Source organism: Doryrhamphus excisus, chromosome 18, assembly GCF_030265055.1.
Source record: "Doryrhamphus excisus isolate RoL2022-K1 chromosome 18, RoL_Dexc_1.0, whole genome shotgun sequence".
In the NCBI taxonomy this organism is placed as follows: Eukaryota; Metazoa; Chordata; class Actinopteri; order Syngnathiformes; family Syngnathidae; genus Doryrhamphus; species Doryrhamphus excisus.
Genome location: NC_080483.1, coordinates 3,141,581 through 3,166,299, shown reverse-complemented (window position 1 = coordinate 3,166,299; position 24,719 = coordinate 3,141,581). Strand labels below are relative to the sequence as shown.

The window sequence follows — 24,719 nt, the reverse complement described above, 5'->3', positions numbered from 1 at the left end:
GTAGAGCCACTGTTGTGTATGGCCTGGTAGAGCCAATATTATTTATCATATGGTAGAGTCAATATTATTTATCATATGGTAGAGTCAATATTGTGTATGGCCTGGTAGAGCCAATATTATTTATCATATGGTAGAGTCTATATTGTGTATGGTCTGGTAGAGCCAATATTATTTATCATATGGTAAAGTCAATATTGTGTATGGTCTGGTAGAGCTAATATTATTTATCATATGGTAGAGCCACTGTTGTGTATGGCCTGGTAGAACCAATATTATTTATCATATGGTAGAGCCAATATTATTTATCATATGGTAGAGCCAATATTATTTATCATATGGTAGAGTCAATATTATTTATCATATGGTAGAGCCAATATTATTTATCATATGGTAAAGCCACTGTTGTGTATGGCCTGGTAGAGCCAATATTATCATATGGTAGAGTCAATATTATTTATCATATGGTAGAGCCAATATTATTTATCATATGGTAAAGCCACTGTTGTGTATGGCCTGGTAGAGCCAATATTATTTATCATATGGTAGAGTCAATATTGTGTATGGCCTGGTAGAGCCAATATTATTTATCATATGGTAGAGTCAATATTGTGTATGCCCTGGTAGAGCCAATATTATTTATCATATGGTAGAGCCACTGTTGTGTATGGCCTGGTAGAGCCAATATTATTTATCATATGGTAGAGCCAATATTATTTATCATATGGTAGAGTCAATATTGTGTATGGCCTGGTAGAGCCAATATTATTTATCATATGGTAGAGCCACTGTTGTGTATGGCCTGGTAGAGCCAATACTGCTTATCATAAGGTAGAGTCACTGTAGTGCATGGCCTGGTAGAGCCAATACCGTTTATCATAAGGTAGAGCTACTACAGTGGATGGCCTGGTAGAGTCAATATTGTATATGGCCGGGTCGAGGCAATACTGTTTATCATAAGGTAGCGCCACTATAGTGTATGCCCTGGTAGAGTCACTATAGTGTACAGCCTGGTAGAGCCAATATTGTTTATCATATGGTAGAGCTGATATTGTTTATCGTACGGTAGAGCCAATACTGTGACGGCGGTCACACGGTGATGTAAGCGCTGTTTAGCGTAGGCCTTTCATAGGAAGCGGGAGTGGAAAAGGTTTTCTCCAAAATGTCACAACATCCCTCACACCCTTTTTGGCCGGCGTGCTGGAAGAAAAGCAGAGGGCGGAATGTTGCCATGCAGGTTCGGGGCTCTTTTGACAAGGCGCAATTAGCTTTCATGACCTCGGGGCAAACAGGCAAATCATTTCATCACCTGCGATTCATCCTCCTCCTCCTCCTCCTCACATTCTCCTGCTCCACCTGGGCTGGAATGGCGGGACTTTCCAGAGATACTGCGAGCGTGACGACAGCGATGTCATCACACGGGAAGTGCGCCAAGTGGCAGCAGTAACAGTTAGTCTTTTAACAACTGCTTTCTGTACAAGGCAATTGTCACCCACTCAGCTGGGATGTCATCCCACGACCCTGAACAGTTAGAACAGTTAAACATCAATGAACCAACTATGCATTGATGAGGCCTCTGTTAGACTTCTTAAATATGAATATTTCCATAAATAAGTCCACATAATCCACAAATTATTAGGGTGCCTTCTTCCTCACTATGGCTACATAGAATAGAATAGAATAGAGCAGGGGTCTCAAACTCAATTTCCCTGGGGGCCACTGGAGATAAGGCCTGGGTGAGGCTGGGCTGCATCACGTTTAAAAAAAAAAACATATTTATTAAAAACAGAAAAAAAAAATAAAAAACAGTCTTCAATGCTTTTGCTTCTGCTATACCCTACACTTTTTCAGTGCTTTGGTTCTGGTTTTCCACGAGAAAAGCTCTGATAAAACATTACACTTTTCTCAAATATCTTAATTTTTATTTACTACACAAAATAAGATGAAAAAATAAAGTAATCAGTAATACATAACCTTAACCTTTAACATGAACATTAATGAAACTTAACCCTTTTACCCAATTAGCAAGTTAGCATCGCTACATCTGAAAAAATTGCGTCAATTGTGTCCGGCAGGCACAAAGCTATCATTTCTGTGTTCATGATACCAAACTTGCACGGGCCGCACTACCATTAAACTTTCATATCAAGATGGGGGGCCTCAAACTAGCATCCCACGGGCCGAATTTGGCCCACGGGCCGCAGTTTGAGACCACCGGAATAGAGCATCGCTACAATAAGATCTGACAGGGTGAGGTATAAGTTCCCGCTTTTATTTATATATTGTGAATTACATGATTTCCACTGAATACCTGGGTTCGATTCTCCGCTTGGGCATCTTTGTGTGGAGTTTGCATGTTTCCCACGTTTTTTTTCCAAAAACACGCATGTTCATTGGCGACTCTAAATTGACTCCACTATACAAATCAACAAGGGCCGATTTTCGATACAGTGCTGCCATCTAGTGGTAAGATGAATACCGGAATTACACCTGCTGCCTCAGTAAAAAAAAATAAAAAATAAATAACACGCATGTTTTAATCACTTTTTCAAGCGTTCCTATATGTATTATTTTGGTTATATTTAGATATTAAAAATATTCAAAACTTTATTTTGTGATTACACACAACTCAGAACCTGAGAGAGAAAGGAGGGGTGTCAGAGGGGGCACCCCAGGGGCTGGCAGTGTTACCCTGAGCTAAAACTGGGGGGTTTGGTGCTTTGCTCAAGGGGACAGGAGTAGTCCGGAACATTGCAATTTATTTTTGTTCACGGTGGGACTAGACTCAGGACCCTCGACTTCCAACGTCTTTAAGAAGCGAATGCACTGATCCACTAATACTGATACAGTCAGGTGCATGGCCAACATCATTCAATCAACACCTCCGGATTAATGGTGTTAAAATGGGTTAATGGTGTTAATGGTGTTAAAATAACACGAGTGCCGACGTAATCCCGTCTTTCTTCGGGAGCCATTTGTGTCCCGCGGGTGTTTTTCATTGACACATTCTAAAAATGCTTTTAAAAGTGGACCTATTATGCTAATTGTTGCTAATTTTCACAATAACACACACAGAAAGCTAACTTAAATTCACGTTTTGAGTTGGGGATTTCCGAGCATACTTAAATGCAACAAATTGTACCTACGCTTTAAGACTTGGTGACAAAGTGTTTATTTTGACAATCTCCCTGTGCATTTGTGGGTTTTCTCCGGGTACTCCCACATCCCAAAAACATGCTAGCTTAATTGGCGACTCCAAATTGTCCATAGGTATGAATGTGAGTGTGAATGGTTGTTTGTCTATATGTGCCCTGTGATTGGCTGGCCACCAGTCCAGGGTGTACCCCGCCTCTCGCCCGAAGACAGCTGGGATAGGCTCCAGCACCCAAGCGAGGATAAGTGGTAGAAAATTAATGAATAAATTAATGTTTATTTAGACCAAACATACACACACATTAAAGACGTTGTGATGTTCCGAGTGTCCATGAATGCATCATGAAGATATCTTTCTACATTTGTAAATTAGTTAACGTGTTATTTTTTTTACATACTAATATGTTTTTGGCGGCACGGTCGAGTGGTTAGCGTGCAGACCTCACAGCTAGGAGACCAGGGTTCAATTGCACCCTCGGCCATGTCTGTGTGAGGTTTGCATGTTCTCCCCGTGCATGCGTGGGTTTTCTCCGGGTACTCCGGTTTCCTCCCACATTCCAAAAACATGCTAGGTTAATTAGCGACTCCAAATTGTCCATAGGTATGAATGTGAGTGTGAATGGTTGTTTGTCTATATGTGCCCTGTGATTGGCTGGCCACCAGTCCAGGGTGTAGTCTCTCACACAAGCCAGTTTGAGGTGGAAAACATTGCAAAAGAGATGTTTATTTGTAGGGATGACTAATCATTTCAACAACTAGTACCGTTATTCGCTTTCATCTCCAAAAATGGACGTTTTTGTTAGCTTGTGTAAGTTTCATGTGTGCTCATGTGCTTTACCAGCGTCTCTCTGTTGTTATAATTTTTCTTGCAAACAGAGCAACAGAAAGGCTTCTCTCCTGTGTGAAATCTCATGTGGGACGTTAACGTCCCCCTCCGGGTGAAGTTCTTACCGCAGAAGAAACAACTAAAAGGCTTTTCTCCTGTGTGCACTCGTTTGTGTCTGTCCAAACTTGCCTTTTGATTAAATTTCCTGCCGCATTCAATGCAGCCAAACGGTCTCTCTCCCGTGTGACACGACTTGTGTCTCTGCAAGTTGTGGTTGTATTTGAAGATTTTGCCGCACTCGCTGCACTTGTAACATCTGGCCTCCTTAAGAGAGCTCTGAGGCGGCACGGGAATTGTGTGCTTCCATGATTCCGACGATGTCTGCGGTTCTTTATTCAAGTCTTGCGTTAGAAAATGAAAAGTGGCAGGTTGGCTGTTGTCGGCACCGGCAGCATCCATTTCAACAACAGAGCTCCCGCAGTCTTCTCCGTAAAGTCGGCCTTCAATGTGCCCGACTGGGATGCTGGCGGCTGGAGAAGCCGTCCCTCTGTGGGGAACACTTGGCTGTATGCTAGGGGGCAGCATTTCCCCTTTAGCACCTCCACTGTCCACACAAGTAGAGTGGAAAAGGATGTCGGGGGTATCAATCTCCTCCTGATTTATTATGGGACTTGCCCAGACTTCTTCTTGTTCTTCTTTGATGTATGGAGGCATTGGACTTGTCTCCTGATGCCCTGGAGAGATCTTCACAGGCCGGATGTGCTGAGATCCATCTGGAATACAAACTTTTAATTTAGTGACTAAAGCACACAATGGACACTTGCCAAAAAGCTGCTTATCTGCCTTTTAGTCAGTATATGATATTTTTCTATACTGTCGGCAGCTAGCGGCACAACACCGGAGGTCCTTCTATACCAGGGGTCTCAAACATGCGGCCCGCGGGCCACATTTGGCCCGCAGGACACTAGTTTGAGGCCCCCGCCTTGATATGAAAGTTTAATGTTAGTGCGGCCCGCGCAAGTTTGATATGGATGCTGTATGGTATCATGTACCCAGAAAAAATTATTACGTTTGATTAATGTTCATGTTAAAGGTTAAATAACTGTTAATAGTTATCCTCCCTATCCGTGTGGAAGTGGTACGTTTTTGGCTATTTAAGTTTAAAGGAAATAACTTGAAGGCTACCGTTCAGGTCGCTAGCTCTCTAGTTTGCGAGTTAGCATGTGTCTCAAGACCCTGCAGTTGCGCAATATGTTGTAAATAAAAAGAGTATAAATGTGACTATAGTCGTGTTTTGTCATGTCTACAGGGCTCTAATAATGCTTTGTTCATTTTAATCTGAAAAAAATCATTTGTCTACCCACCAACTATATGTGGTTTCTTAAGTTTTTATTATTTGCCGTTTTATTATTATTATTATATTTATTTATTACTGTGATTGATTTTCTTTATTCTTGAAAAATAAAAAGTAAGATATTTGAGAACAGTGGAATGTTTTATCAGAGCTTTTCTTGTAGAAAAGCGAAGTTTTTTTTTGTTTTTAATAAATGCGTTTTTTTTTTTTTTTTTTTAAAACCTGGTGCGGCCCAGTCTCACCCAGACCCGAGCTCCAGTGGCCTCCAAGTAAATTGAGTTTGAGACCCCTGTTCTATACACTTGGGAGTGTGACCAACCACAGCAAAGTGGCCGTGAGTGGAATACATTACATACAAAACAGACCGTTTTCGTGGGTAGCAAAAGATCCAAAGAAATACAGCTGCAATAGGTGCAGGTCATGGAAGAACTGGAAAGTTTTCTGTTTTAGTTATTGCGTGTAGCTGTTCTACATGAGTACACAAGTCAATACAAAGGACCGAAAAATGAGGGTGCCATTATGCTGGAGGATAAAACATGGTGATCAGCTATTTTCATTTAATTCAATAATGTGTATTGAAAAACACATTCGGTCTCTAAAAATGTTTTATATGTGATTATGTTAGCTAGATGTGCTTCAATCTGTCCATCTAAAAGGCCATATTAGATGACATTTAGCATTGATGCATGTGTTGCTTCAAGGCAGACATAAGTAGTAGCAAATGTAACAAAAACGACATTAGTCCTGCTTTTTCTAAATAGTCATTAGTTAAAAACGAGTAATGACTTTAATAAGAAAGACTTCTACCGCAGTTATCGATGATCTTGTCGGACAGCTGATTAGCTTCCAGCAGCCTTCGATGATGACAGATCTCCTCCTCATATTCGGCTATAGTTTTCTCAAACATCCCCATTATTTCCTCCACAACCACCGTCAGTCTCTCACTGACAAATGCTCTTAAAATCTGAACAGAGGACATTTTTAAATGATAACAAAGATCGCTGCCTTCCTTGTTACAGTTTACCCTTTTTTCTTCTTCTTAAATCCATCCCTGGCTGGTTGCAGCAGTGACTTGCAATGTACACGCCGCCATCTACTGTCTGGGAGCTGAACAACACCTACATGCTAATGACTTATTTATTGCTTATTTACTAATGTTATGTAATAGTCTCATTTTTTGACGGTTTTTAAAATTATTTATAAGATGAAATCTTCAAATTAGCAAGAAATAATGGTTTGAGTTGTTTCATTGTGTAATCAACATCTATAGTAATGTAGCGACCCTGACGTGTTTATGTTGGCATGTTGTGCTCTTGAGTATCTGACTGTTCCGGGGGACTATGAATGCACCAGAGGCGTGTGGTGTTGAGGAAGCACTGTTGTGTTGCTAGCTGTGGTTTTTAGCGGCGTGGTTACGGCAGACAGTAGCCGTTATTGTTGTCCAATAAAAGCTTGTTATCGATCACAGCCGTGTCCTTTCTATAGCGTCGGCAACGACGCTACAGTATATAGTATATAATATATAGTATTGTAGCGACCCTGACGTGTTCATGTTGACATGTTGTGCTCTTGAGTGTCTGACTGTTCCGGGGGACTGTGAATGCACCAGAGGTGTTGGGGCGCGTGGTGTTGAGGAATCACTGTTGTGTTGCTAGCTGTGGTTTTTAGCGGCGTGGTTACGGCCGACAATAGCCATTATTGTTGTCCAATCAGAGCTTGTTATCGATCACAGTCGTGTCCTTTCCATAGCGTCGGCAACGACGCTACAGTATATAGTATATAATATATAGTATATAGTATTGTAGCGACCCTGATGTGTTCATGTTGACATGTTGTGCTCTTGAGTGTCTGGCTGTTCCGGGGGACTGTGAATGCACCAGAGATGTTGGGGGCGTGTCGTGTTGAGGAAGCACTGTTGTGATGCTAGCTGTGGTTTTTAGCGGCGTGGTTACGGCCGACAGTAGCCATTATTGTTGTCCAATAAAAGCTTGTTATCGATCATAGTCTTGTCTTTCCATAGCCACTACTGTACATAGTGTATATGACTGCCGGTTTCTGAAAAAAAGAAAAAAATATTCTACGTTATCATGATGTTGAAATTGATTAGATTCACGTCAGCAAATCTGTACATATGTAACAAATATGCAAGCGTGTGTGACGTCATTCGTCTGGCAGAGGCGCTACTATACCACAAGAGGGCGAACTTGCCTCACGGGACAATTTTTTTGGCATCGGTCCGATACCAATAAATACACCCCCAGTATGAACGATACGATATCAACACTTATGATGTGAACATGTTCAATATTTTTGAATTATTTTATGATTTTTGCCTTTGATCATGAATTAATTACAATGCAACAAAACACAGAGATTTAGGAAAACAAAAACACATTGACAACAATTTAATAGCATATAAATGAACCATTATGATACATAATGTTAGTATTGAATAAGAATTATAGCAATTATTTTTGAAAAGTAGGAAAAGTAATATTGGTGCTTCTCAAATAATAGGCGGGGTTAACTGTGGGGGGCGGGGACAGTCTGTACAGTACAGCTAAATAAATAAATAAATGTTATCGGTTGCTTAATCGGTTTATCGGTTTCTGAACAGGTAACTATCAATGCAAAACATCTCAAATATGAATAGTGCTGACAGCACGGTAATATCTCGATATTATTATTGATATTATCGTGCTGTCTGCACTATTGATATTTTTCTGCAAATAAATAGACAAAAGGGCAAAAAGAAGCCTTGTTGACATGTTGATAAAAAGTGGATACAATCATGGAGTCGATGTGAAATATACATTCTGCCTTCTTTCAAATGGATTCATGTGCGTCTTTTGTCTGCTTCTCTGCAGCTCAGGGAGGGGCTCCTGTGTGTCAGCGACGGTAATGAAAAGGAGGATTGAGCAGCGCCTTAAACCCACCCCCGCCTCCCATGCTTCCATTCACTCGTCTTCTCCCCCATTGCGTTCCTCCTCTTGCACTTGCTCTGTGAGTGACGATGGCGATGGGTGGTCACGTGATGCTTTAATACCTTGGGATTTTGTGCTGGGCATGCTCTGAAAGCGGCTCGTCTAGACCTGTCTGAGGAGCATGAGTGTTCATGGAGGTACTGTACCTTACTGGGGGATCTATTGTGTACTGCGTGTTGGATTATAGGTGCACTGAAAGGAGGTGGCATCATTTGTGCAGGTGGATGCACAACGGTAAGTGGTCACTGCGTCTCATACTAAATATGATTATACAATATCTTATACAATTGTGCTATGATTGGATCACGGACACACCAAAGAATGATGATGCATTGTACACAGAAAGCAACGCTTCTCGTCTTTTCATCCCATATTATTACCACCAGCACCCCAGTCACTCATCTCATGCGGTCTAGAAAGAAAATGATGAAATTTCACCATGGTTACCAGATGCAGCAACATTGTGATCTAACAAGAAACTGCTATCTCGATTCACATTAACATGAAATCTAATGTCTAAATATCAAGGATGTTTTTTTGAAAATGTTTACGTCATTCCTTGGCGGAGAATACGTGGAAAACATCAACATGCATGTGACATCTGGCTTCCACTTCCACGTCCAGTGGGACCTTTCCCTCCAGTGTCTCATTTTAATCACTTAATCACAGTTTTCAAATGAATTAATTACGATTAACCACCATCAGAAATTATGTTTGAAATACGCCCGTATTTACTGTATTTTATTGAATGAAAATCCATCCGCCTAACACTAGTCTCACTAATAGCAGAACACTTGAGTCAGCATTCATAGAGCCGTGATGGGTTGCGTTCAAAAACACCACGTAATTTCAATTTCTTTCTTGAGTGTAAATCAGGGGTCTCAAACTCAATTTACCTGGGGGCCACTGGAGCTAGGGTCTGGGCGAGGCTTTTCCAAAAAAAACAAAAAACAAAAAACGCATTTATTAAAAACAGAAAAATCAAGAATAAAGAAAATCAATCAATCAGTAATAAATAAATATAATAATAATAAAACGGCAAATAATAAAAACTTAAGAAACCACATATAGTTGGTGGGTAGACAAATGATTTTTTTTCAGATTAAAATGAACAAAGCATTATTAGAGCCCTGTAGACATGACAAAACACGACTATAGTCACATTTATACTCTTTTTATTTACAACATATTGCGCAACTGCAGGGTCTTGAACACATGCTAACTCGCAAACTAGAGAGCTAGCGACCTAAACGGTAGCCTTCAAGTTATTGCCTTTAAACTTAAATAGCCAAAAACTTACCACTTCCACACGGATAGGGAGGATAACTATTAACAGTTATTTAAACGTAATAATTTTTTCTGGGTACATGATACCATACAGCATCCATATCAAACTTGTGCGGGCTGCACTAACATTAAACTTTCATATAAAGGCGGGGGCCTCAAACTAGTGTCCTGCCTGCCACATTTGGCCCGCGGGCTGCGTGTTTGAGACCCCTGATCTAAGGGTTAACACACTATTTGCAACAGTCGTAGTCACGATAACAGAATTCTTCCATGAACGGTCTTGTATGAGTTTATGTAGCACAGGTAAATAGCAGGAAGAAGTCTGGACTACAGACATGCGTACGTCGAGTACGTCTCAAAGAAGACCTGCTCCAGCTGTCTTAGTAAAAGTTCGACCTGGAAATCTAGAATGGACATAAAAGTGACACGTTTTGGTCAGACATCAAACCACTGCTATTTCTATTATTTTTTGTACTGAATATGGCATTTATTGATAGCTTTTCCAACGTGGTATATAAAGTACAGCGGTACCTTGGTTAACATCCGCCTCGGTTAGAGCATTCTTTTGTTAACATCCGGCGGTAAACATAGCAGAAGTCACCAGACATATAATGCATCCGTGCCGGCATACTTTTGCAATGTCACGGTTGAGTGGTTAGCGCGCAGGCCTCACAGCTAGGAGACCAGGGTTCAATTCCACCCTCGGCCATCTCTGTGTGGAGTTTGCATGTTCTCCCCGTGCATGCGTGGGTTTTCTCCGGGTACTCCGGTTTCCTCCCACATTCCAAAAACATGCTAGGTTAATTAGCGACTCCAAATTGTCCATAGGTATGAATGTGAGTGTGAATGGTTGTTTGTCTATATGTGCCCTGTGATTGGCTGGCCACCAGTCCAGGGTGTACCCCGCCTCTCGCCCGAAGACAGCTGTGATAGGCTCCAGCACCCCCGCGACCCTCGTGAGGAAAAGCGGTAGAAAATGAATGAATTAATTTTAAACAAGTGCCTGTTTACTGCTTTGGTTAGAGTCTGTCTTGGTTTAAGTTGGACTTTCTGGACCACTCTATAGTAAAATGTGCTTGAACAAAGTTTAGTCATTTTGAATCAACATCAAATTCCCCGTATGGCAGATATAGTTTGTGGGTTGTTGAGGGAGGGGTGAGCCCTTTGTGACCCCCCCCCCCCCCCCCCCGCCCCAAAAGAAGACTAAACCTGTGAAACCTTATCTTAAATGATGTGGAGTGTTGGCACAGGCACACCCACAGTGGCTAAAAACAGCCTGAGAGATTTGACTGTGGGTGTGTCACTGGTGCCGAACGAAGCCCACATGGCCGTGTTGCGTTAATCCAAGCCAATTCCACTCCAATCCCGCAGTAGAGCTGATCCCAGGCAAAGCAGGATGAGAAGGATTTGATGGAGTACTTCATCAGTCATCATCGGTGCTTCTCCACTCTCGTACGGTGCAGGATTGGACTTTGAAGAATTTTACCTAAGTGGATGCAGACCAAACTTTACGGCCTCACGCATGAAGGAAAAAGATTCGATTCTCTGCGGAAATGGTTCACACAGACACAACCAAACAGAGCGATACAAAATATCAACATCAAAAAGTGACTCTATTCGGTGTGAAGGACCAGCGGTGCTTCTCTAAGCCCCGCCCGGATGCCGAGCTCCTCACTCTCTCACTTCGGTTGACGTCAGCCACCCTATCGAGGAAGCTCATTTCATCAGCTTGTATTTGCGATCTCGTTATTTTGGTTGTGACCCCAAAGCCCATGACTAAAGGGGACGCAGACGCTGTGCCGATCCGTATGTTGACCTCACGACATGAACAAAACTCCCATGAATCCACAGGGTGCGATCCAGTTCCCTGACGAGAACCATGGACTTCGATTTGGATCTGGAGTCTCAACCCAGAAGATTTACACTCAGTAGTGAACCGTCCCTAGCAAATGCTGAACTTTTTGACTGAACGTTACTGTTTGATGAAGCTATCAGGAACACATCATCGAGATCCAAAGGCCCCCAAAACTGGACTCCCTTGACTCCTTGGCAGAAAACAGAATCGGCGACAAAGGGCAGCCTTGGCGGAACCCAGTGTTCACCAGAAATTGGCTTGACTAACTTCTGGCAAACGTCTGCGAACCAGACTCCTGGTCTGGTTATAGAACCGAATGCCATGTAGTAGCGTGCCACCAATTCCCGAACTCCCGGAGCAGCCTCCCTGGTTCAGTGTTCCGCAACCTGGATTAGGGTGTGAATAACGGTTCTACCCTTCTCTCCAGCATTCTGGAATAGACCTTCAGTGTGTTTCAGATCAGTGTGATACTTGATGTGATAGTTTGAACACACCCGCCGGTCACCCTTTTGGAAGAGTCTGCCAATCCAGAGGTACTGTTCCTGATTTCCATGAAATGTTCAATCCAGGACCAAACTAATCCACCCACGTAGCTTTGCCACGGATGAATTTTTGGACTATCCCAGACGGAACTGTCCTCAGACTGCTTCATCTATAGAAGGCCTTCAAAATATTCCTTATATTTACCCAAATTTTAGCCTCGACCACCGCCGAGCCGAATGCTACTTGGCCTGCCGGTACCTGTCAACCTCACAGTTGAATCAGAGTGCACATACAGTAGAGCGGGGGCCTCAAACTCGTGCCGCGTGTTTGAGACCCCTGCTCTACTGTGTGTGCACTCTGATATGAAAGTTTAATGTTAGCGCGGCCCGCGCAAGTTTGATATGGATGCTGTATGGTATCATGTACCCAGAAAAAATTATTACGTTTGATTAATGTTCATGTTAAAGGTTAAATAACTGTTAATAGTTATCCTCCCTATCCGTGTGGAAGTGGTAAGTTTTTGGCTATTTAAGTTGAAAGGAAATAACTTGAAGGCTACCGTTTAGGTCGCTAGCTCTCTAGTTTGCGAGTTAGCATGTGTCTCAAGACCCTGCACTTGCGCAATATGTTGTAAATAAAAAGAGTATAAATGTGACTATAGTCGTGTTTTGTCATGTCTACAGGGCTCTAATAATGCTTTGTTCATTTTAATCTGAAAAAAATTATTTGTCTACCCACCAACTATATGTGGTTTCTTAAGTTTTTATTATTATTATTATTATTATTATTATTATTATTATTATTATTATTATTATTATTATTATTATTATTATTATATTTATTTATTACTGATTGATTTTCTTTATTCTTGATTTGTTTATTTATTTTTCATCTTATTTTGTGTAGAAAAATAAAAATTAAGATATTTGCGAACAGTGGAATGTTTTATCAGAGCTTTTATTGTAGAAAATCCGAACCAAAGCAAAGTTTTTTTTTTTTCCTGTTTTTAATAAATGCGTCTTTTTTTTTTTGGAAAACCTGATGCAGCCCAGTCTCACCCAGACCCTAGTTCCAGTGGCCCCCAGGTAAATTGAGTTTGAGACCCCTGCAGTAGAGAGAGCATCTCACTTAACAAGTAGTTCTACAAGTAGTGTAAGATGTGTTTAGAGGGAATGCTTGTGCCTTCCAGGCTTCCACGCAGCCATGGAAGCCTGGAATGGGAGCGGGATGGTCTCACAGTAGATGATGATGATTATAGACTGCAGTTACAGGCAGGGTTTATTCTTGCTACTGCACGACCATCAACACAAACACATGAATGCGCTTCAAGATACTACATGAAAGCAAATAAGTCCTGTGATGCGTATGACTGGGGGTTGAAGTTACACAACGTATACGCATATTGTACATACATTATTATCTTCATCATCATTTGAGTACCACAGTACAGTACTTTCTGCGCCTGTGTTTGGCTGGTTTAGGGTGTGTTTATATTTATGAGGACTTTTGAGTCAGATAAAGTATGACCCATGCTGAGTAAGTCTGAGTCGTCCACCCCCCCCGCCCCCGGCGCTGAGTGTCATCCCATTTCACTGATCACTTACTTCCAGAGCTTTGATTTCATTTTGACATGTGATGCTATTTATATCAGCTATTTATTTTATACCGCTTTTCCTCACCATAGTCGCGGGGGGTGCTGGAGCCTATCCCGGGGTATACCCTGGATGGTCGCCAGCCAATCACAGGGCACATATAGACAAACAACCATTCACACTCACATTCATACCTATGGGCAATTTGGAGTCGCTAATTAACCTAGCATGTTTTTGGAATTTGGGAGGAAACCGGAGTACCCGGAGAAAACTCACACATGCACGGGGAGAACATGCAAACTCTTCACAGAGATGGCCGAGGGTGGGGAAAGACAAAATAAGAAGCCAAAAAGTTACCACTTCCACACAAAATAGGAGGAGAACTTATTCATTCATTCATTCATTTTCTATTGCTTATCCTCACGAGGGTTGCGGGAGTGCTGGAGCCTATCCCAGCTGTCTTTGGGTGGCCAGCCAATCACAGGGCACATATAGACAAACAACCATTCACACTCACATTCATACCTATGGACAATTTGGAGTCGCTAATTAACCTAGCATGTTTTTGGAATGTGAGAGGAAATCGGAGTACCCGGAGAAAACTCACACATGCACGGGAGAACATGCAAACTCCACACAGAGATGGCCGAGGTTGGGGAAAGACAAAATAAGAAGCCAAAAAGTTACCACTTCCACACAAAATAGGAGGAGAACTTATTCATTCATTCATTCATTCATTCATTTTCTACTGCTTTTCCTCACGAGGGTTGCGGGGGTGCTGGAGCCTATCCCAGCTGTCTTCGGGTGTGCCAGCCAATCACAGGGCACATATAGACAAACAACCATTCACACTCACATCCATACCTATGGACAATTTGGAGTCGCTAATTAACTTAGCATGTTTTTGGAATGTGGAGAACCCGGAGAAAACCCACGCATGCACGGTGAGAACATGCAAACTCCACACAGAGACTGCCGAGGGTGGAACCGAACCCTGGTTTCCTAGCTGTGAGGTCTGCGCGCTAACCACTCAACCACCGTGCCGCCCTATATCAGCTATAATTACCATATCATATCCAAGTTACAGCATTACATGTATTTGTATAGCCGCCATGTTGATGTGTTGTGTGCTGTTGTGAAGGACTGAACCACCCCCTCACCAAAAAACTATTTAGTAATTTGCTTATTTGGAGGGTGAAATTTGTCAAACACTCACCGTGCCTTCTCGACGGCCAAGAGAGCGAGGAGACGAGGGCGAGAGATGGAGGAAGCAGAGAAGAGGAAGGGTGGGGGTGATTGTTTCTGGAGCTTGGCTGGTTTCAAATTTCGTCTCTTTCATCCCCTCAGCTCACATCCATTGGATCTTACTTTCCTTTTCTCTGCAGACCGGCGGCTTTTTCTGTCAGGCGGCCCATTCCAGCCCGGCCCAGCATGTTGTAGGAGCAGCAGGAGCGTAGAAAGCAACAAAGAGCAGACGTGAGGGGCGTCACAGAGAAGGTAAGCAGAGTGCGGCACATGAAAATGTGTGTATTGACTCAATCGTGTGTTTGTGTGCAAAATGTGCATGTGCACATATTGTGTGTGCACGTATTGTGTGTGCATCTGAGGCAAAGACGTGCTGCTGATGTGAGTCACCTCCAAGAGGTTTGAGACTGAACGTCTGCCATGTGTCTCGAGAATTGATTGAGGTTTCTAATGATGACGGTGTTGGATCAGCATGAAGACGGTGCATGTGTTCCTTGTTGGAAGCTTGTCGGAATACTGCAGTGACGGCAGCTGTCAGGCTGCAGGTGGACAACAAATGTCGGCCAATTTCTTCGCTAGTTTATTTTGCTATATTTTCCGGACTATGGTTGTACTCCGGAGCAACTTGTATGTGTTTATGTTTTTTAGATCAGTGTTTTTCAACCTTTTTTGAGGTTTTTTGATGTTTTTTACATTGTAAAAATCTTGTGACACACCACTAACCAAAAATGTTCCAAAATGTCACCACGACCTCACACGTGCATCAATAAGTCTATGGGAGGAACAAGGTAGGTGTTGCCACACGGACTAATATTACATTGCTCTGCCAGTCTTTACACCACAGACACTCCACAGTAGCCACGTTTTTACATCACCACTTTTTCTCTTTCCCAATGACCTTTCGGGAAACAATGGTATCCATGGAAAGGAATATTCCAATCTGTTGTCTACATGCGCCGTGAAAATCAAACAGAATAGTCAATAGGGCATGCTCAGTAAAACGTAAACATCAACATCACGTGATACCGGCTTCCCCGAGTTATTCTTTCACTTGTTGGAATAACTCCGTATTGCCAGTTTTTCGTCTGTCCAGTCTTGAAATTTAGTTTGAATCAAAAACAAACTTTGCTTAGTCCAGTGCCGATTGCTGGCGTCCATTTTTAAAAGTGAAGAACGTCTGGATCTGCGTGTTACGTCATATCTGAGCATGCGCTGAAAGAACGCACCCGGGATCAATTTAAACAGGAAAAGATCAAATTCAATCTTGCTAATATTTTATAATTAAACTCAGGACATGTTTTATATAGATATATATTTTATTTTTTAATAAAACTGCACTTGTGAATAAAGTATAGAAGGGTTTAGATTCTGTTTCACAGATGGCGGTAATGCATACGAAAGCTGTTTGCCAACCGCCAATAAACAACAGAAGAAGAAAAACACCACGAAGAAGAACGCACACTGACAACTTTCCGTTCGAGCGGGTACAAGATACCTCAATCGGATTGGTTAAAGGAATATTCCATCCCTGTTCAATTCTTTCCGTTTGAGCAAATAAACCAAATGCAATTGGAATATTTGGGTCCATGTATACTATTGACATAATGGCTATTGACATCATATTTGCAAATGATGATTAATAAATGTTAATTATAAAAAGTGATATTGGATAATTCCTCCTCGCTATAGCTATCTGAGTAAGTGTTAATATGTAACGTTAAACGGCTATTTAGCCCCATTTTATTGTTATTATGTTGTTAATATTGTAATATACTAGCATAGTCTCCTGTATTAAGTTATGCTTTTATTCATCCCTCAGTGGGGAAATTTGTATTTGTATTCTAGTATACATGACTTGCAGTAATACTTTGCTTTCTTTATGTGGAATTCCACATCCTGCCTAGACAGATTTCTGCCTGGAGGCAATGAAAGGGCACACATGGTGCGGCTAGACTCCTCTTCTCACGGGCCAGCATGCCGCTTTCAATAGTACGAGGTGGCAAGTGCCAAACCTATGGCGCAGCAGCTTGCCAACAGCAAACAATGATGGCGGTGCTGGGCTCTGCATGGGATGGATCTGCATGGCAATCCTCATCCACCACATCAAAAAGATATTAATAATCAGCTTTGGTTTTCGTCTGCACTGATCTGACGCCCGTGAATTAGTGGAAATATTACACGCTAACGATGGATCTGCGCGATCGATTCATAGCGCTGCGCCCGAGATGGATCCATCATTAGCGCACAAATCGATCGATTTCTGCGCTCACGATGGATATGCCTTGTGCTGGAGACCGATGCCTTGACACTCTGCTGACCATGTAATGACAATTGTTCATCTGCTAATTGCATACAATGACAGGGTTAGGGTTAGGGATTAGGGGTTAGGGTTCGGGGGTTAGGGTTAGGGTTGGGGTTGGGGTTGGGGTTGGGGTTGGGGTTGGGGTTAGGGTTTGGGGGTTAGGGTTAGGGGTTAGGGTTCGAGGGTTAGGGTATGGTTAGGGTAGGGTTAGGGTAGGGTTAGGGTAGGGTTAGGGTAGGGTTAGGGTAGGGTTAGGGTTGGGTTAAGGGGTTAGGGTTCGGGTTAGGGTTTGGGGGTTAGGGTTAGGGTTAGGTTTAGGGTTAGGGTAAGTTTAGCGTTAGGGGGTTGGGGGTTAGGGGGTAAGGGTAGGGGTAGGTTTAGGGTTGGTTAGGGGTTAGGGGGTTAGGGGGTTAGGGAGTTAGGAGGTTAGGGTTAGGGTTAGGGTTAGGGTTCGGGTTCGGGTTCGGGGGTTAGGGTTAGGGTTAGGGTTAGGGTAGGGTTAGGGGTTAGGGGTTAGGGGTTAGGGGTTAGGGGTTAGGGTTAGGGGTTAGGGTTCGGGGGTTAGGGTTAGGGTTAGGGTAGGGTTAGGGTTAGGGTTAAGGTTAAGGTTAGGGTTAGGGGGTTAGGGGGTTAGGGGGTTAGGGGTTAGGCTTAGGGGTTAGGCTTAGGGGTTAGGGTTAGACTTAGGGGTTAGGGGTTAGGGTTAGGGTTCGGGGGTTAGGGTTAGGGTAGGGTTAGGGTTTATATAAGTAATACAAAAATCTAAAATATATTTAGATTTGCTGAACGTTTGTGGGCGAGTTTAAGAGCTAACATGCTAATAATAAAGAAAAATATGCTTGCTGACCGTATTGTTTTAAATAATGGCCAATAGTTCCGACATTGATATCATTTTACATCAAATTTGATGTAATTATCGTGGTAGTTGCACGTGGAATTGTTTACCATAAAGAGATGGCAGTAGCATCAAAGCAGGCTTTTGCATGTTGAATGTGTCCTCATAAGAAGATCCTTCCGCGAAAGATACCATTGTTTCTCCCACTCGCTGTGTCTGAATTCCTACCATTGTGACCTCGCAGATGCTGGCGTCTGCTCAACTGACTGCTGGAGGGGAGGGAAAGCAAGGGTGGGTTGGTGGGTGCAGCGGGAAAATGTGAGTGGAAGGGTAGGGTGATTCCAAATAGACAGGGGTGCAGGACGAGAGAAATTGGGAGGGAAAGGGAGTTTGATGATGTGGTGTGTTTGGTTAAAAATGATGTATTTCTCCCGGGTGTACGGGGTCATGAAAATCATGTTGCACAACATTGTCGTGACGGTCAGCCGTGCCAGTAAGGAGGCTAATACCCTTGGGCTCTACAATTAGTAGCCAGCATGTCTCTTAATGTGTGAAGGAGTCAGCTTTACACTTTACACGCATACCACACATTTTCCTCAAGCCTTCAGAGTCTCCCTGTCATGCAAACAGTTGGTCAATGTCCACACCGGTGCAGATCGTTTTGGAAGGAATATCTTTCTATGCACAACAACTGGCCTTTTGGAAAACTTTTTATTTGTTATTTTTTTATTTGGGCAAATATATGAAACATTACAGTTTGTAGACGTGCTTTTTAGTTTGTGTGTGTAGTCCTGCACATTAAAAAGCAAGGTTTTAGGTCTGTGCTCAAACCGATGACCAGCTCCAGTGCCCAACAGTCGGTAAAATAGAATAGAGGCTTTTGGTTTGTCCAGCCATCTATCCATCCGTCCATCCATCCATCCGTCCATCCATCCATCCGTCCATCCGTCCATCTATCTGTCATCCATCCGTCCATCCGTCCATCCATCTGTCTGTCTGTCCGTCCATCCATCCATCCGTCCGTCCGTCCGTCCGTCCATCTGTTCATCCGTCCATCTGTCTGTCCATCCATCCGTCCATCCATCCGTCCATCCATCCATCCATCCATCCATCCGTCCATCCATCCATCCATCCATCCATCCATCCATCCATCCTTCCGTCCATCCATCCGTCCGTCCGTCCGTCCGTCCATCCGTCCGTCCGTCCATCCGTCTGTCCGTCCATCCATCCGTCCATCCATCCGTGCATCCGTCCGTCCATCCGTCCGTCCATCCAACCGTCCATACATCCGTCCGTCCGTCCATCCGTCCGTCCATCCGTCCATCTGTCCGTCCATCCATCCATCCATCCTTCCGTCCGTCCGTCCGTCCGTCCGTCCGTCCATCTGTCTGTCCGTCCATCCATCCATCCATCCATCCTTCCGTCCATCCATCCATCCATCCATCCATCCATCCATCCATCCGTCCATCCATCCGTCCATCCGTCCGTCCGTCCGTCCATCCGTCCGTCCATCCGTCCATTCATCCGTCCGTCCGTCTGTCCATCCGTCCATCCATCCATCCATTCGTCCGTCCAGCCGTCCATCCGTCCATCCGTCCATCCGTCCATCTGTCCATCTGTCCATCTGTCCATCTGTCCATCCATCTTCTATGCCGCTTATCCTCTTTAGGGTCGCTGGGATAGCTAGAGTCTACCCCAACTGATTACCTGACTGTGTGGCCAGCATGGTAACCACTCGTCCACCATGCGGTGTCAGAAAAAATGTATTACATTGTCTTGCGTTTTACATTTTAACAAAACATGAAGTTATTGTGGCGGCATGGCGGTCGAGTGGTTAGCGCACAGACCTCACAGCTAGGAGACCAGGGTTCAATTCCACCCTCGGCCATGTGTAGAGTTGCATGTTCGTGGGTTTTCTCCGGGTACTCCGGTTTCCTCCCACATTCCAAAAACATGCTAGGTTAATTATCCAAATCCAAATTGTCCATAGGTATGAATGTGAGTGTGAATGGTTGTTTGTCTATATGTGCCCTGAGCTCACTTAAACAAACATTTGGTGAGTCATTTTGCGTGCTACTTGTACCAAATGGTCCGCAATGATGTGGAAAAAAAAACCCATCGAGCACACACCTTGTCGGCCACCTGAAACTCCACATCACTACCACGACTTGTTGTGGTTTGCCTTTAGTCACCTTACACTCCTATTATTCATTGTTTGCACCGCATTGCAAGTTTTATATTGTCGGGACTCGAGACAGCCACGAGCTAGCAAGCTCGCGAGGTAACCAGTTAGCCTTTAATTTATTTATTCTAAACATCTAAAGAGGCCAAAAGTTTACCACTTCCACACGGGTTCAGAGGAGAACTTTTTTTTCACTCCGTCATGTTGAACATGCCTGACTGACTTAATGTCTGAATGTTTTGTACCATTACCGCCGCGTAGTGACCAGAATACTACATATCACTTGTATTTCAATTTTTTGACTGATAATAGACCATAATATACCATAAAACAGCCATCATAAATTCATTAATTAATTTGTAAAACCTGCGATATAGTGAGGGAATGATAATGGAACCGCAATATTGCAAGGGATGACTGCATTGGGACTGGACATAAAAAAGAGGGTGTGCGTGTCTGTTGGGTCCAGCAGAGGGTAGCATTTCTCCGACATTGGGTCACCTTTAAGAAATGGAAAGTAGGTTGACATTTGCTATTTGGCCAGAAGGTCTTCCTCTTGTGTTTTTGAAGCATCTGCTGAGGGTTTTTGCAGACCAGCATGTGGAGCATCAGCTATGAGTGCAGTTGAAAGATAACATTTACGCATCTGGCCTGTATGAATATATCTCAATTTTTTATACTCAAAAGTATAGCTAGGCAGAAAGAAATGGTCAATAAATCAGTGTTGAAGTGAGTGTATGCATATTTTAACCAGTCTCCTTTCAAATAAATACAATATACAATGAATGCAAACAATGAATACAATAAATACAAGCAGTTGATGTTTGCTAAATACAAGGATGAAGAGTCTTGAACCAGTCATGATGTGCTATATATATCACTATATTGACACGCACTATGCGTACTATGCGTTGTTGTGAAATTAAAATTAAAATTAAAATTAAAATTAAAATTAAAATTAAAATTAAAATTAAAATTAAAATTAAAATTAAAATTAAAATTAAAATTAAAATTAAAATTAAAATTAAAATTAAAATTAAAATTAAAATTAAAATTAAAATTAAAATTAAAATTAAAATATATTATGAAAGCATTTCAGTATGTGGAAATTGAATTTTGTGGAAATTAAAATTTGCGTTGTTGTAAAATTAAAATTAAAATTAAAATTAAAATTAAAATTAAAATTAAAATTAAAAATAAAAATAAAATTAAAATTAAAATTAAAATTAAAATTAAAATTAAAATTAAAATTAAAATTAAAATTAAAATTAAAATTAAAATTAAAATTAAAATTAAAATTGTATTAGGAAAGCAGGAAGTGAACAAATATAACAGTTGCTGATTGTAAAAGTACCAGATGGAGGGGTAGGATTTAATAAGCTTTGCTTCTTCCTACTCCTTTTGGACATGTGGAACTGGGAACTGATTATGGGATGCATTCAATTGTAATCTGATGCATGTTCAAATGAAATAAAACCATTACCATTACCATAAATACAGCACTCAATTAGTCCACAGCTTCTCAGGTCACCCAGTTACCCCCCACCCCCCACACAGGAAGGGACTATGATTGATTTCTAGTGTGCATCAGTTCAATGTCCTGCCATGGACTTGTACTGTCAACAACTAATCAAGACACATTCCTCATTTGTAGGAAGAACATGAGCTGAAATACAAACATGCAGCTAGTCTGGGTTCTTGCCCTCGGTCCTATCAGACGAGCAAAGACATCACATGGTGCTTAAGCAGAACTTGGGTCAGGCGCTTGGGAATATGCGGGCCAATGTTCTCATTTATCAAAGACGTTTCAGTGTCAATGGCCTCCTTTATCCACCGACTAGCATGCACTCCTTCACTAAATACTTTCCTTTTAACTATTTAATGTAATTGGAAATACATATGAGTACATATATACTGCAGTATTTCATGTTTGAACAGTGAAGATTGCATAGCTGGCAAAAGATTCTGCAGATTTTGCAGATTCTGCAAAATGTAAAAAGGTTTCTGTACGGGTTATTGTGTGTAGCTGCTCTACAGGAGTCCTTAACTCAATACTATGCTGGTTTTCGAGCCGTAAACTGGCTGTAGAGTTCCTTTGTCATGTCATACCTATGGACAATTTGGAGTGGCTAATTAACCTAGCATGTTTTTGGAATGTGGGAGGAAACCGGAGTACCCGGAGAAAACCCACGCATGCACGGGGAGAACATGCAAACTCCACACAGAGATGGCCGAGGGTGGAATTGAACCCTGGTCTCCTAGCTGTGAGGTCTGCGCGCTAACCACTCGACCGCCGTGCAGCCCCCATTTAAATTCTAAAAAATGTAAATTTGCGGAAAAGTAAAACTAGGGCTTTCAATGATTACATTTTTTAATCAGATTAATCATGGTTGTCAAATTAATTAATCATAATTATCTAATTCGCTACAATTTTTTTTTCACAAGCGGTACAAAGAGGTGATGATGCAACTCCACAATAGAAAATAGCATGTATGGTGTGTTGTGTCAGTCAAAAATCATCAAAAATGGCAGGATGATCAGAATTGAATGAGTTAATCACCATGTTACACTATGTTTGAAAAATGCAAATTTTTACTGTATTTCATTGAAAGAAAGACAGCTGGGGTAGGCTCCAGCATAGAAAATGAATACATGGATGGTTTCTTTCATAGCAGAATATTTGAATCCGACTTTAACTGTCATGATGAGCAGTTCAAAGACACCACATCATTGAAGTTGAGTTCATGTTTTGAGTGACTTTTCTAGGATTTACCAGCATACTTAAAGGGGAAGTTCGCTTTTTGGGGAATTTTACCCATCATTCACAATCCTTCTGTGAAACATGAACACGTATTTCTTTCCCTTATCTGTGCATTATAACATGAAAAAACGAGTTAATATGAGCTAGCTTAAAATGCTGTCATTGGTCTAGACCAGGGGTCTCAAACTCAATTTACCTGGGGGCCACTGGAGCTAGGGTCTGGGTGAGACTGGGCCGCATCAGGTTTTCCCAAAAAAACAAAAAAAACATTTATTAAAAACAGAAAAATGAATAAACTTTGCTTTGGTTTCGATTTTCTACAAGAAAAGCTCTGATAAAACATTCCACTGTTCTCAAATATCTTAATTTTTATTTTTCTACACAAAATAAGATGAAAAATAAATAAACAAATCAAGAATATCAGATTAAAATGAACAAAGCATTATTAGAGCCCTGTAGACATGACAAAACACGACTATAGTCACATTTATACTCTTTTTATTTACAACATATTGCGCAACTGCAGGGTCTTGAGACACATGCTAACTCGCAAACTAGCAACCTAAACGGTAGCCTTCAAGTTATTTCCTTTCAACTTAAAAAGCCAAAAACTTACCACTTCCACACGGATAGGGAGGATAACTATTAACAGTTATTTAACCTTTAACATGAACATGAATCAAACGTAATAATTTTTTCTGGGTACATGATACCATACAGCATCCATATCAAACTTGCGTGGGCCGCACTAACATTAAACTTTCATATCAAGGCGGGGGCATCAAACTAGTCTCCTGCGGAACACTTATGCTGTCCTAATTGGGATGGCTGTGTCTTCCAGCACGAGACATGTTGACGCTTTTGATGTGTTCAAGTCATAATAAAGTTATACAAGAGTGCACTGCGGCGTGGCTTGCCATGATGCTTACATATGAATTAAGACTTTACGTAATTAATTGAATAAATTAGTTAATGATTAGTTAATAATTACACACAAGTACACACTCTTAAATGTGTTTCAATACAAACTCATCCACTTTTTTCTGGACAGTCAACTTCCCCATGACTGAGACAAGCAATACAAATCAGAAACTGAAAGACCGCCCAAGGATAACGCTGAACACATGATTTGTCAGATATGAGAGAGAGCAAGAGAGGGAGAGAGAGAGCGAGCGAGCGAGAGAGAGAGAGAGAGAGAGAAGGCAAATGACATTAAGGAAGAGAGAGGCAGTAATAGACATACAGCATGTATCAGCTATGAGAGTATTAAATAAGCTGAGTGTTGCATTTCTTTGCCAGAAGGCAGGTGTGTGTGTGTGTGTGTGTGTGTGTGTGTGTGTGTGTGTGTGTGTGACGGAAAGAGGGAGGGACCTAGAGAGAGACAAACGGGAGAGGGTGAGACAGGTGAGGAAACAAGCAGTTGGAAAGGGGGAGTCAAGGGGCTAGGACGTGAAAACGTGACTCCTTCCAGTAGTTCCCTCTCCTCCCTTTCTCTCTTCCTGCCGTCCATCTCTCGGTCCTCCCATCCTGTCCGTGTACATGACTGATCCAAAGGACGATGTTGAAGTTCCGTGTGGACCGGCGAGTCAGGTAGGTGGATGCAGAAGGGAGGAGGAAAGAGGACACGAGGGGAGGTTGACTGAGGAGTGGCCAGCATCTTGTAGGTCAGAGACAACTGCAATGCAGTAGCAGTAGGAGAGCATAAATGTACAGTATGCATAGAATGATGAGCTTTGTGGCGAGCCAGCCGTACAAAACATTGTCTTACTTGATGGATTTGTCAATCATGAGAATGCGTGGTCTTCCAGCCCCCCCCTCTCTAATGCCGATGCTTTATTTATTCAGGCTGCTGTCATAAATTGC

The 24,719-nt window shown here is 42.1% G+C and overlaps 2 protein-coding genes across 12 annotated transcripts in view; one reads left to right on the top strand and one right to left on the bottom strand.

The window, feature by feature from the left end:
• Positions 1 to 1,982: 1,982 nt before the first annotated feature.
• On the bottom strand, positions 1,983 to 6,409 carry LOC131106595 (zinc finger protein 773-like). The gene is made up of 2 exons (XM_058055814.1): positions 6,138 to 6,409; positions 1,983 to 4,749 (listed from the first exon to the last, which is right to left on the bottom strand). Exons 1-2 carry the CDS (start codon positions 6,307 to 6,309, stop codon positions 3,950 to 3,952), a joined length of 972 nt encoding a protein of 323 aa, XP_057911797.1. The 5' UTR covers positions 6,310 to 6,409; the 3' UTR covers positions 1,983 to 3,949.
• A 1,819-nt stretch (positions 6,410 to 8,228) lies between these two features.
• plekha6 (pleckstrin homology domain containing, family A member 6) overlaps positions 8,229 to 24,719 on the top strand; it is a 71,845-nt gene continuing 55,354 nt past the window's right edge. For 2 of the 11 annotated variants that reach the window (XM_058054467.1, XM_058054462.1), the window contains exon 1: positions 23,425 to 24,446. In XM_058054467.1, the coding sequence (XP_057910450.1) occupies positions 24,415 to 24,446 (32 nt within the window). In that variant the 5' untranslated portion in view covers positions 23,425 to 24,414. Of the gene's footprint in view, positions 8,549 to 14,916; positions 15,029 to 23,402; positions 24,447 to 24,719 lie in introns of those variants that run through there. The other 9 variants (XM_058054472.1, XM_058054471.1, XM_058054466.1 and 6 more) reach the window with 8 other exon arrangements.

What these genes read in the sequence shown, in the direction of transcription:
- LOC131106595 (XM_058055814.1), bottom strand. Translation starts at nt 6,309, where the DNA reads ATGTCCTCTGTTCAGATTTTAAGAGCATTTGTCAGTGAGAGACTGACG. An exon ending in CAAGATCATCGATAACTGCG is followed by an intron (nt 4,750 to 6,137) that starts GTAGAAGTCTTT and finishes TTTGTATTCCAG; the next exon opens with ATGGATCTCAGCACATCCGG.